The sequence below is a fragment of the Plecotus auritus genome (genome assembly GCF_963455305.1).
Source record: "Plecotus auritus genome assembly, chromosome: 8".
NCBI classification, from domain to species: Eukaryota; Metazoa; Chordata; class Mammalia; order Chiroptera; family Vespertilionidae; genus Plecotus; species Plecotus auritus.
In genome coordinates this window covers 102252454-102265898 of record NC_137782.1, presented here as the reverse complement: position 1 = coordinate 102265898, position 13445 = coordinate 102252454, and the positions used below count along the sequence as shown (strand labels likewise).

General features: G+C 60.3%; 1 protein-coding gene across 4 annotated transcripts in view; it reads left to right on the top strand.

Moving 5' to 3' along the window:
* The window catches only part of TBC1D8 (TBC1 domain family member 8), a 150824-nt gene that overhangs the window by 104784 nt on the left and 32595 nt on the right, over window positions 1–13445 (top strand). For all 4 annotated transcript variants that reach the window (XM_080683310.1, XM_080683309.1, XM_080683311.1 and 1 more), the window contains 6 exons: window positions 5149–5356; window positions 6548–6742; window positions 7291–7434; window positions 8540–8690; window positions 11508–11722; window positions 12881–12998. In XM_080683310.1, coding sequence (XP_080539436.1) covers window positions 5149–5356; window positions 6548–6742; window positions 7291–7434; window positions 8540–8690; window positions 11508–11722; window positions 12881–12998 — 1031 coding nt within the window. The remainder of the gene's footprint in view (window positions 1–5148; window positions 5357–6547; window positions 6743–7290; window positions 7435–8539; window positions 8691–11507; window positions 11723–12880; window positions 12999–13445) is intronic.

The window sequence follows — 13445 nt, the reverse complement described above, 5'->3', positions numbered from 1 at the left end:
CAGCAGGCGTAGGAACCTCAGGTCACACTTCAGGGCCAGGAACCTCAGGTCACTCCTCAGCAGGCGTAGGAACCTCAGGTCACACTTCAGGGCCAGGAACCTCAGGTCACTCCTCAGCAGGCGTAGGAACCTCAGGTCACACTTCAGGGCCAGGAACCTCAGGTCACTCCTCAGCAGGCGTAGGAACCTCAGGTCACTCCTCAGCAGGCGTAGGAACCTCAGGTCACACTTCAGGGCCAGGAACCTCAGGTCACTCCTCAGCAGGCGTAGGAACCTCAGGTCACACTTCAGCAGGCGTAGGAACCTCAGGTCACACTTCAGGGCCAGGAACCTCAGGTCACTCCTCAGCAGGCGTAGGAACCTCAGGTCACACTTCAGGGCCAGGAACCTCAGGTCACTCCTCAGCAGGCGTAGGAACCTCAGGTCACACTTCAGGGCCAGGAACCTCAGGTCACTCCTCAGCAGGCGAAGGAACCTCAGGTCACTCCTCAGCTGGCGTAGGAACCTCAGGTCACACTTTAGCAGGCTTAGGAACCTCAGGTCACTCCTCAGCAGGCGTAGGAACCTCAGGTCACACTTCAGCAGGCGTAGGAACCTCAGGTCACACTTCAGGGCCAGGAACCTCAGGTCACTCCTCAGCAGGCGTAGGAACCTCAGGTCACACTTCAGGGCCAGGAACCTCAGGTCACTCCTCAGCAGGCGAAGGAACCTCAGGTCACTCCTCAGCTGGCGTAGGAACCTCAGGTCACACTTTAGCAGGCTTAGGAACCTCAGGTCACTCCTCAGCAGGGGCAGGAATGGGCTCAAGTGAAGGCATTTCCGTGGCTCTTCCTCTGGAATGGTGTCCCACTCCCGACCGAGCACCTGACCCTCCAGCACGATGCTCTGTTGCCACATGAGCTCCATGACCCTGGAGTCTCCTCGCCAGAATGTGAGATCTCAGAGAGGGAGGGGAAGGCACTATCTGGCTGCTTGCTGGGCCCCATCCCCACCCGAAAGTACCACTCCACGAAGTCCACTCACCCTGGTGCTGCCTGCTGCCCCGGCAGCCTAGCCATGAGCTAAATGTCAGCACTATCTACTTCCTTTTTTTTTTAAGGTTTTTCTTTTTAGAGAAAAAGCATGCACACAAGCAGTGAGCAAGTGGGCTAGGTTCACAGGGCCGCGTGGCCTTGGCCCAGAACCATCCTGGCCAGTCCCAGGGACGAAGGGATGCCTCCCCAGGCCAGCCCTCAGAACACAGAAGCATGCACCACAGCCCAGCAAGCCACCGACAGGACAGGGAAGCGGGCCCTGTGGGCCGGTGGGGAGGGCGCAGCCTGGGCGCTGTGCGCTCCCCTCCTGGTGCCAAGGTGCCAATGGGTGACCTGCGGGCAGGGCGAGGCCAGTGGGGTCCCTTCCCCATTGCTTTGATGCCAGCCTTGCAGCCAACCTCACTTAGAAGTGCTCCAAGGCACCCAAATTGCTGTCCTGCAATGCATCCCACTGCCAGGGCCCCGGGTAGGACGGCATGCAGCCCTCCTGCGCACCGTGTCCTCACTGCGTGTCTGTGGCCATGTTTCCTCAACAGAGCCTGCTCGGCGTGTCCGCATTCACTCGTTCCAAATAGTTTCATGGTCCCTCGCAGGTGCTAATCTAGAAAATAGTCAATGTGTTTCACTAGCCTTAAGTTGTGCCACCATGATGTATAATAAAGAATTCGAAACAATTTTTAAAAAGAAAGAAAGGAAGTGGAGAGAGGTGAGGACAAAAGGGGCTCCGGGTGGCTGGCGATGGAGCTTCCAGGGCAGCCGGCGATGGGGCGCGGGCCTGTGTGGCCGCTCCCTGCACTTGGACCTTCTCTGAAAGTGAAGGCCTGCGCCACCCTCCACCCCCTTATCCCCCTCCTCCTCCCCCTCCCCCTCCCGGTGGCTCTGTCCTGGAGCCGCCTGTGGACACAAACAGGTAGTGACTCAACTCCATGGACTTGGCTTCCTGCCGGGAGACCAGGCTCAGCGTTGAGGGAAACAGCCTTCTGCGAGGCCTGGTCAGCGGCTGGCAGCTGTCCTGGCTCTTTGCTGATATTCTCACTTCCCTTCCCAGATAGCGGCTCTGAAACAGCGCCTCCGGGGCCACACACCTGGCCACTGTGTGCGCTGCCTGGGACCCGGTGGGCACCGCAGAGTCAGGCTGTGCCCACGGGGGTGGGGGGAGCTCTCAGCCAGGATCAGGCAGGCAGGTCAGGCCTGGCAGGACGGGGCACCACATGGGCCTGGCAAGGGTTCCCCAGGAGAACCCAGGAAGCAGGCGACTCCTGGAGAGAGAGTGGAAGGAGGAGGAGTAAATGGGTTAGTCCTGAACTTTTAAAACAGAGAAGATCAAGTCTGCGATTGTGAAGGATGGAGTGAGGGCGTGCAGCCAGCCAGGGTCGGGGTGGAGAGTGGCGGGCTCGCTGAGTGGGGATGGAAGGTATCTTCATTGAAACCTGCTGGGGTGGTGAGAACGCTGGAGGGAAGCAGCCCCGCAGGGCAGTCGTGGAAACCGGTTCTGGCATTGTAAGCAAGCTCTTCGCCCCCCCCCACCCACCCCTCGCCGTACCTAAGGAGCTCCTCTCCCAGCTGCCGGGCCCCAGCAGCTGCCCTGGCGTTTCAGACCATCCTCAGCTTCTCGGCCTGCGCCCCGTCTGGCTGCTCCCCACGCCCCACTGGGGCTGTCCAGGCTTATGTGGCACCTAGGGCACCGCCCGCCTCACAGGGCAGCTTCCCACCTCCGGCACGTGCCCGGGGTCCTCGCTCTCTGGGCCGATGGCGCGCGAAGTCGAAGGAGGAGAAGAGCCTGTGGGTGAAGGTGTTCTACTGCCCGGTGTTACTGAGGTCTGCTCCCTCGGGCTCTGGGGCGGGTTTTCAAAGGCAGCGGGGGCCTGCGGGCACCTTGGTGCTGCTGCCGCCCTCTGCGCACACGCTTTGCCCGGCGCCACTCAGCCCACCCTCCGCCTCCGTGGAGCGGGGGCCGCAGAGGAAGCTGTGGGAGTGAGCACACGGGAAAGGGGCTCCGTGTGCAGACTGGGCTTTTAGGAAAGTGCACCTAGCCTTCCTGCTTGTGTCTGGTGGGCGCCTAACAAGAGACTGGAAATCTTTGTGCGTTTATTTATTTACTTTCAATTTTTAAAATATGTTTTTATTGCTTTCAGAGAGGAAGGGAGAGATAGAAACATAAATGATGAGAGAGAATCATTAATTGGCTGCCTCCTGCACACCCCCCACTGGGGATGGAGCCCACAACCCAGGCATGTGCCCCGATCGGGAATCGAACCCGGGACCCTTCAGTCTGCAGGAGACGCTCTGTCCACTGAGCCACAGCAGCCAGGCCTTCGTGTGTTTTTTGACGAGGTGAACTGGCTGCAGGGGACTGAGCTACCCCAGAGGGCGGGCGTGGGACCAGGCTCTGGCCAGCACCAAAGCGACACCCGCATAGGCCCGATGGGAGAGCCTACCTGTGCCTGCCTGGCTACACTTTTCTCCCTCCATCAATCCCAGCACCCACTCTCCATTCCACAGGGCGAGCCCGAAAGTCCTTCCCCAGCGCCCCTTGGAGGCTCCGGGAGAGAGCGGGAAACCTGTTTTTGATCCCTCTTCACCTAATCTAAGATGGAGAGCGCTAATTCTGGGTTTGTGGAAAAATAAGAGCACTGCCCACCCCTTGATCTTTGGGGTCCCTTGAATTTGAAGTGTGTGCATGTCGCCTAGCATTCTCTGCCGTGTTGTCAGGTGTGACTGCCCATGTTAACGTCAGCTCAGCAACACACCTGATGGTTCTTGCTCCAGCTTCTGAGGAGCCCGCCTGTTCCCAGGATGGCAAGTGCGAGGTAGACTGATCCGGCACCTTCCCTGCTGTGCCCAAGCCGTGCTGTGTCAGTGCCCCCGTGCGTGGATGGTGGGCAGTCAGTGCGGCTGGCTGCTGGCTGGTTTCCATTGTGCAGGTGCCGCTGGCCTGGCTTAGGCCTGAGGTCACACACAGCTTGGAGTTTTTGAGTTTGAACGCAGGGACCGTACACAGCACCCCTTGTCATTTGTGTATTTATTCTAGAAAAGCAAGCAAGGACTTACTGGCCGCAGCAAAACCACACTCTGGATAGTGAGACAAGGAAGGGCCTAGAAGCACAGGAGGCCCAGGCAGGGCTGCTCGGCTCACTGGGAAGTCAGAGAAAAGGGGGCCTTGGGGACAGGTTCAGGGGTGAGCGGGACGAGCTGCCACTGCCCGCTGCTCCCTGGGGCAAGTCCTGTGGGGTGTTGGGGTTTAGGACGAGCGCGCCTATGGGGGAGGGTGGATGGCATGGGCATGCTCCTGGAGGGGAGGGCCCAGCTTGCCCTTTAAAGCGCACACTTAGGGGTTTCAGTTTATCCAGAGATGTGCCGTTGTCACACAATTACCGCCACCAGGAAGCAGCCGCGCAAACCAAGCAGCCCCCCTCTCCCCCAGCTTACACAGTCACCAGGCTAGTTTCTGTCTTTGTAGATCTGCTTATCCTGGAAATTTCATAAAAGGGATTCAGGCAACGTGTGGTCTTTTGTACCTGGGTTCTTTACCTTAGCGTAGTTTTCAGGGTTCATTCATGTTGTGGCAGGTGCCAGCACTTCGTTCCTGTTTACAGCTGAATGGCATTTCATTGTGAGGGTGCATCACACTTTTACCTGTGTATAAGTTGATGGACATGCAGGTTGCTCCCGGCGTGGGCTGTGATGGATAATGGTGCGGGGACGTGTGTAAGCTCCTATGGATGCACGCATTCCATTCAGTCCAAAGGCAGTCGCCGGGCCCTTGGGACTCTAGGCCCGACCCTCGGAGGAGCCGCAGGCGCGTTGCGAGGCCACAGGTCACGTTCCCGCCGGCACTGCACTGCGAGGGTCGGGCTTTGGGGACTGGCTGTCACCAGTCGGCTTGTGACAATTCCCAGTGTTGTCAGGCCGGAGAGGAACGCGTGGGTCTCAGAGTCCTTCCCTGACTCTGGGCAGAGGCGCCCACTCGGCGGGAGCATGGCTGACCCTGCAGGTGGGGCGGCACCTTCCTGTACCCACTTACTGGCCAGGCTGTGCGTGGGTGTGAGTGCTTGGTGGTGAGGGAGGCTCAGGCACTGCTCCTGCCTCGGTTCATCCCCTTCCGCTTCCCCAGGGACCTGGAAGCCCGAGCGCAGAGCGAGCTGTTCCGGGCCGTCTTCAGGCTGCCGCGGCGGGAGAGGCTGCACGCTGTCCAGGACTGCTCCCTGTGGACACCCTTCAGCCGCCGCCACACTGCCGGGCGCCTGTTCACCTCCGACCACTACATCTGCTTCGCCAGCACGGAGGAGGGCTGCTGCCGCGTTATCCTCCCACTCCGAGAGGTGGGCCTGCGCAGGATGGCGCCCAGGGAGCTGGCCTGAGCGGGGATGGCCGGATGGTGCAGAGAGAGCTGGCCCAAGTGGGGTACTTCCCATTGGGCTGCTGCACGTCCTGTTGTTGCTATGGCAACCGGAGATTTGTATAAAAGTGATAGGTGAGAACAGGGCATGCTAACCTCCCTGTTATCAATAAAGCTGTAACTTAAAACGTTAGGACAGCTTTTTGACACAAAAGGGGAGAGGAAAAGGCAACCTAAAAAAAGCATCCCTTTTGAAAATAAACGTGGAATGGCTCAGCTGTACACCCTCCCAGCACTTTAGTTAAAACTTGAAAACCGCTTCCTAGCACATGGGCCAGGCCCCTCCCACTGCAGAGACCACGTCTCCCCTGACACGGAGAGCAGCATCTGCACTGGACAGCAGGCCCCGTGTGAGGCAGGCCGTCCTGCCGGGCCCCTGAGCCTGCTGCTTCCCAGGGACTCAGCCTGTCTTCACCCAGACCTTCCCCACATCCCAGCCTATCTTTAGCTGAGACCCTCCCACGTCCCAGCCTGTCTTCACTGTGATCCTCCCCACGTCCCAGCCTGTCTTCAGCTGAGACCCTCCTCACGTCCCAGCCTGTCTTCAGCTGAGACCCTCCCCACGTCTCAGCCTGTCTTCACCCCTGAGACCCTCCCCACATCCCAGCCTGTCTTCCCCTGTGCAATCCTTCATTTCATAAATGGCCTTACCTCTCTAGGAGTGGAGCAGGAAAGCCATGGCTGGCATGTGTGCTTATGTTCTCAGGGATGATAATCTATGCACAGCAGTGTCCTGGTCTCTGCGTGAAGTGATTCCTGCTGTTTTGCTGCCACCTGCAGAACTCTCCTTCCCAGCTTCCTTGAGCAACACCCTCCCTACCCCCCCAGCCCCGGCACACCACCCTACTCTCTGTCCCTGCGGCTTCACTCCTGGGGCCTCCTGTAAGTGGAGTCCCCCGGGCGTGCCCTTTGGTGGCGCCCATTGCTCTCCCGCGGTGTATCAGGGCCCGTCCGTGCGCCGCCTGTGCCAGCATGCAGTCTGTGTGTGCAGACCACGCTGGATGACCCGCTGGCCACCGGTCGCTGGGCAGTGCTCTGCTGGCTGTGGTGAAGGTGCTGCCTCCGTCCTGGGACATTCCTGAATGTGTTAAATGCTGCCTCCCCTTTGGCGCAGGTGCTGAGCATCGAGAAGATGGAGGACACGAGCCTGCTGCCCAGCCCGGTCATCGTCAGTGTCCGGGGCCAGATGGCCTTCCAGTTCATCGAGCTGAAGGACAGGGACGCGCTGGTGGAGGCGCTGCTGGGCCGGCTACGGCGGGTGCAGGCCGACCACCCCGTGCACCACAGCACCACGCAGGGCGATGACAGGGTGCGCCCTCCGGCAGTGGGTCCACCGTGCAGCCCTCTTGTCCCCACCTGTCGGGTCGTGGTGTCCAGAGGGAGTGTGCGTAGCGGCGTCCCACACCCACGGGGCCCTGTCGGGCTGTGGGCCCTGTGGCTGTCTGTGCCACCTCTGACAGTCCTAGGTCATGTCCTCGGGCCCTGTGGCTGTCTGTGCCACCTCTGACAGTCCTAGGTCATGTCCTCAGGTGGAGGGTGGGGTCACGTGGGGCGTGTAACCTCTGAAGGAGAAGCTCATCACCCTGAGGGTGGGCCTGGTCTCCGTCCCTCCCCCCGCCCCCGCCTTCCTCCCAAGCAGAGGGAGGACCGGAGACAGTGCTCAGTGCTCTGGAGGCCACAGCAGTCTCCCGGGCAGCGCAGGGGACCCCCTTCCCCTGAGGGTCAAAGCCACTGGGCCTCGGGGAGTCTGCTTCCTGAGAGTCAGTCCGGGCAGGTTTGAGTTCATGTACTCACACCTCCGGGCACCATGTCCTGTGCCAAGGCAGCGACTTGCTTCCTCCTCCACGCCCCACGCAGACGCCGCTGGTGCTTCAGTCAACGAGCGCGTGCAGTGACCACACATTTGGGGACCTGGAAATGGTGTCTTCTCAGAGCAGCAAGGAGAGGGGAGAGGAGAGCCCGCGGCAGCGCCCCGAGGCCCCGGGCGCTGTCCTGCGCATGGTGGGTGCAGGCTCCCCAGCGGGCGCTCCTGGGGCTGGCACAGTGCAGCCTCCCAGCCCCCTGCTCCTGCGAGCTCAACATCGCGGAGCTCAGCATCGCGGCGGGCGGGGCTGTGCGGGTGCCGGCACCCAGAACAACAGCCCCCCTGGCATCCTGGCCCACAGAGGAGGGCTGCTGGCCCCCACGGCCTGGCCCCTGGGGAGAGGACGCAGTGCCCTGGGCAGGCTCCCTGCACACCCTCCTCTGGCCCAGGGCAGCTGTGTCCTCCCACAGCATCACTTCTCTGTCTCCAGGGGCGGCGTCTCCTGTCTTGTTTTATTGAACTAAAACATTTTGTTATATCAGTAGTTTCATCTCTGGCGGGAGAGCCGGAGGGAAGTGAGTGCAGGACGTGAATAAGCAGGAGGCCGCGCTTCGAGGTGGTGCCCTGGCGGGCGGCGGCTCTGCGGGGCCATGCTCTCTGGTGGCCGTGCATGCTCTTCCCGGGCTGCGCTGCGCGTCCTCCTGCTCCTCACCGCGGGCTCACTCACCCACACGGAGCCCCTGGGCTGCACACTGAGGCCTCGGCCACCTGGTGCACGAAACGGGTGAAAACCGCACGCGCGAGCTCCCCTTACCAGGGCGTGAGGCATTAAACACATCAATCAGCATCTCAGAGGAAGCTGGCGTGTCTGCCGTCAGGGTAACTCGGAGGCTATTCAGCTGCCTGAGGAGCCGCATCTCTCTTGCTCTGATAGAGCAATTCGGTGTTTTCAGTGTTTCCTCCAGCCGGCAGGAAGCTCAGGGCAGGTTCGGATCTTTAACTCCGAACTGTCCCCCCTCCCCCTCTGCGGGCTGATCAAACAGTGGGCTCCAGCCAGGCCCCTGATGAGCACCCTAGAACTCCATTCCCCTCTCCTCCTCACGTTTGCGTTGGGTCACTTTAGTGTTGGGACAGACGTTTTCTTCCCATCCAGTTTGCCAAGGAAATGGCATTTGGCTGTGGAGGGAGGGGTGGGCCATGGGGGGAGGCATGGGCTGGAGGCGTGGGCCATGGGGGGAGGCGTGGACCATGGGTGAGGCGTGGGCAGGCTTCTTTGTATGTTAACGATGTTCCCATTTCCAGTCCAGGGAGGAGATAAAGATAAGCCTGTGGAAGGACCACTTTATGGAATATGGCAGGACCGTGTGCATGTTCCGCACGGAGAAGATCCGGAAGCTGGTGGCCATGGGCCTCCCTGAGTGCTTGCGCGGCAGACTCTGGCTGCTCTTCTCAGGTGAGCGGGTCTGTGCTCTGGGCCTGTGTGATTTCTGGAGCAGGCCTGTGACAGGGTGTGACCGGGGCAGGCTGAGTGGTGGGTGTGACGGAGCAGGCTGAGCGCTGGGCTGACCTCGCTCCTGCCACCTCAGGGCCTCCCTGACAGGATAGGCCTCCTCAGTGTCCCTGCCTGCATCTGGCTGGCGTGGGGCTGGTGCAGTAGTGAGGCCGTAGCAAGGCTGGAGTCTGTCCTGTCCTGGGGGCTCTGTGAGGAGCTGCCCCTGCAGCGAAGGGCCTTTCTGGGTGTGGGCCCGCAACAGGCTGCACCCGGCGCTCCCAGGCGGCTCGCTGGCAGGAGCTGCAATAACCCTGAGCACTGGCTCCTGGGCTCCTCCCTGGGGACCTTCTGTCCTGCTCCCCTGCCTGGCCTGCCTGGCGCTGCCACAGCCCCAGGTCCACCCCCTGCTGCTGTGAGTGCTGGGACCTCACGGGTGGATGGATGGGCTGAGACTCCTGAGCAGGATGCCTCATCGCCAGGTTGACAGGAGCCATTCGCCCGTGGAGGAGGCCCAGTCAGCAGTGTGACTGCCATCCCCTCGGATGCGGTGGGAACCTGGGAGGGTGCCCATCCCCAGGGCCTGCTGTGTTCCTGGCAGTGAGCTCCTGAGGCTGGGGGCAGAGCAGGTGCAGGGCTTGGGGCAGAGCAGGTGCAGGGCCAGGGGGCAGGGCTGGGGGCATAGGTGCAAGGCTAGGGGCAGAGCAGGTGCAGGGCTGGGGGCAGAGCAGGGGCAGGGCCAGGGGCAGGGCCGGGGGCAGAGCAGGTGCAGGGCCGGGGGCAGGGGTGGGGGCAGAGCAGGTGCAGGGCTGGGGGTAGAGCAGGTGCAGGGCCAGGGGGCAGGGCCAGGGGCAAAGCAGGTGCAGGGCCAGGGGCAGAGCAGGTGCAGGGCTGGGGGCAGGGCTGGGGGCAGAGCAGGTGCAGGGCTAGGGGCAGGGCTGGGGGCAGAGCAGGTGCAGGGCTGGGGGCACGGCCACACTCTGGGTGCACTTCCCAGGCCTGTCACAATGTCTCTGTGCACCTGCCTAAATTTCTTCTAAAATTAAAAATGCCTTCTGTATTTTTATATTTAATAAAAACAGTCTATGTTCATATTGCAAAGAAAATAATGGCGGAGCAAGCAAAGAAGGTAACATTATTCTTCATCTGGTCCTCTAAAGCAGTTTAGGTGGATGGTCTTCCGGGTATTTTAATGAACAAATTTCATTTTATTATTTTACCTAATTTTAATTTTATTTATCCATCCCCACCTGAGGATCTGTTTATTGATTTTAGAGAGACAGGAAGGGGAGGGAGAGAGAGACATGGATCAGTTGCCTCCCATATGGGCCCCGCCCAAGATTAAACCCGCAGCCTTTGGTGCACAGGGGGCCTCCACCGCCGAGCCACCTGGCTGGGCAGTGGACCTATTGGATACGCCTGTATGGTTATCGTCCCATGTCCCTGGGGTTCCACGTGTGGATTCAACCAATACATTGAAAACATTTGGGGCGGGGGAATCCCAGGAAGTTTTAAAAAGCAGCACTTGACTTTGCCCCATGCCCAGTTCAGCGCCCACCTCAGGGACTGGAGATGGGCAGCCAACCCTGCCGTAGTCCCCATGCAACATAGGTCATGTGCAGGCCCGACGCCTTATAGGGCTTGAACACCATGAGCTGTGGTGTCCGTGGGGGTCCTGGGACCGTTCACACTCTCACTGCATATTAAAGAACCGACTGCCCAGTCAGTTCACTAGGGCTGTGACCTTAGCAGTCGAAAGGGCTGCTGAGTGTTGAAGCTGTTCGTGGTGAGTGTAGCTGTCAGTGTGCGTGCCGGGCGCATTGTCATTGCGCGTGCCGGGCGCATTGTCATTGCGCGTGCCGGGTGCAGCTGTCCGTGTGTATTGTCCGTGTGCATGCCAGGTGCATTGTCAGTCTGCGTGCCGGTTGCAGCTGTCTGTGTGTGTGCCGGGCGTATTGTCCATGTGCGTGTCAGGCGCATTGTCATTGCACGTGCCGGGTGCAGCTGTCCATGTGCGTGCCATGTGTATTGTCCATGTGCGTGCCGGGTGCATTGTCCGTGTATGTGCCAGGTGTATTGTCCATGTGCGTGCCGGGTGCATTGTCCATGTGTGTGCCGGGTGTATTGTCCGTGTGTGTGCCGGGTGCATTGTCAGTCTGCGTGCCGGTTGCAGCTGTCTGTGTGCATGCCGGGCATATTGTCCATGTGCGTGTCGGGCGCATTGTCAGTGTGCGTGCCGGGTGCATTGTCAGTGTGCGTGCCGGGTGCAGCTGTCCGTGTGTATTGTCCGTGTGTGTGCCGGGTGCAGCTGTAGTGTGCGTGCCGGGTGCATTGTCTGTGTGCGTGCCGGTGCAGCTGTCCGTGTGCATGCCGCATTGGCTCCTGGACAGTTGTTGCTGTTGCTTCACCATAGTGTCACCTTCTCCTGTTGACACATGGGTGCTCAGTTCTTTCTTGTCGAGTTAATGCATGAAAGTTGTGTGTATCTATGTAAGTATGCGTGTGAGTGTGCACGCACACATTCACTCTTTCTGTCACTAGGGAATATAACTTAGAGGAGCACATTAATAAGCACTTACAGTATGAACTTTTTGCCCTTTATATGTGGTTATTCTTAGAAAGGCCATGCTCTTTTTGTTTTGGGCAGAAATGAAGTCATTTTGGTTGTGTGTAGTCTCATAATATTTCAGGAGACCCCGCTGAGGTTCTCCGACAGGGCAGGTCCTGTGCCCGCTGACCTGTCCTGGGAACCCACCTCCTCGAAACACCTTTCATCGCCAGATGCCATAACCGACCTCGCCTCGCATCCCGGCTACTATGGGCACCTGGTGGAGGAGTCCCTGGGGAAGTGCTGCCTGGCCACGGAGGAGATCGAGCGGGACCTGCACCGGTCCCTGCCGGAGCACCCCGCCTTCCAGACTGAGACGGGCATCGCCGCTCTGAGGAGAGTCCTGACAGCCTACGCCCACCGCAACCCCAGAATCGGGTACTGCCAGGTGAGGTGCGGGGGGCAGGCCCTCAGTCTACACGGTGCTGGCCCTGGCTCTGGACTGTGTCCGGCCTCGGGACCAGCACTGTCCTGGGAAGGCTCTGCCCCTGAGATGGTGTCAGGGAGGTAGGGAAGGCACCCTGGGCAGGCAGGCTGCTTGCCGGGTCAGACTGGTGCCCAGGCCTGAGCACCTCTGGGCCGAGTCCCGGCGGGCAGGCTGGACAGCCTCCTGCCTCTGGCGTGGAGCAGCCTGCTGGCAGCGAGGTCTTCCCTCTGGAATGTGCAGGGTCAGCTTTAATGTGACGGTGCTTTGGGGAGGAAATGGTGTTGGGGTGCTCATGTCCTCAGCGCGGTGGGCAGTGCCTGGGCTGCCCGAGGATTCGGGGGCTTGTTGGGCTTCCGTGGTGCAGACGCACGGAACCCCCAGCAGGCCCTCCATGCTGGACTAGGGAAGCTCCTGACACTCAGATACGAGATCTTAAACGTTGTTTTCCTGGGAATAAGCAAGATCATGGCTGCAGTGTGTGTGCCTGTGTGAACAGGCAGTCTAGTTTGGGCCTGAGGGGGCACCACAGCGGGTCCCACACTGCCCGTGGGACCGAGACGGTGGGGCCGACCACGGGGTGACCACAGGGTGCCCAGGGCGGGGACTGAGATGGCAGGCCAGCCACGGGGCTGACCATAGGGCTGACCTCGGGGCTGACCACTGCAGGGACCGAGATGGTGAGCTGACCACGGCAGGGACCGAGACAGTGGGCCAGCCACAGGGCTGACCACTGCGGGGACTGAGATGGTGTGCTGACCACTGCGGGTCCGAGACGGCATGCTGACTACGGGGCTGACCACAGGGCTGACCTCGGGGCTGACTACTGTGGGGACTGAGACGGTGGGCTGACCACGGCAGGGACCGAGACGGCGGGCTGACTGTGGTGGGGCTGACCACAGGACTGACCACGGGGCTTGACCACTGCAGGGACCGAGAGGACGGGCTGACTATGGAGGGGACTAAGATGGTGGCTAACCACACTGACAGACACACGGTCATCCCACCGCCGGGCATGGGGGGGTGGGCGCCCTGATACTGAGCTGTAGGGCATTTGGACATGTGTGATTTAATGTCTGAGGCCCATGTGGTCCACTCAGTGACGCCCCCTGTGGCCCGCAGTCCATGAACATCCTGGCCTCCGTGCTGCTGCTCTACGCCACCGAGGAGGACGCCTTCTGGCTGTTGGTTGCGGTGTGCGAGCGCATGCTCCCCGACTACTTCAACCGCCGTGTGCTGGGTAAGCACCCCTCCCCCTCACTCTCCTCCTCCAGCTCTCCCTCCTATCCCCCTCACTGGGTACCTGGCATGTGAAAGGCCTGCGCAGGCCAGGCGACTCTCCCAGTCCTGGCCCAGGGTCTGGGACCCCTCAGTCTTATGCATCCACTGTAGGGCTCCGGGGTTTGCAAAGCTCACTGGTGTAACTCACTGGTGAGGCTCACTGGTGTGGCTCACTGTGGTGACTCACTGGTGTGGCTCACTGGTTAACTCACTGGTGTGGCTCACTGGTGTAACTCACTGGTGTGGCTCATGGGTGTGGCTCACTGGTGTGATTCCCTGCAGTTTTGGCAAAAGGGTGGAATAAGGTCACCTACAAGCACAGATTTTGAATAAAAAACAAACACATTGTTTTACGTTGATCACTGAACTCACAAGAAGGAAAGAAAAATTCAAGGCTCAAGAAACA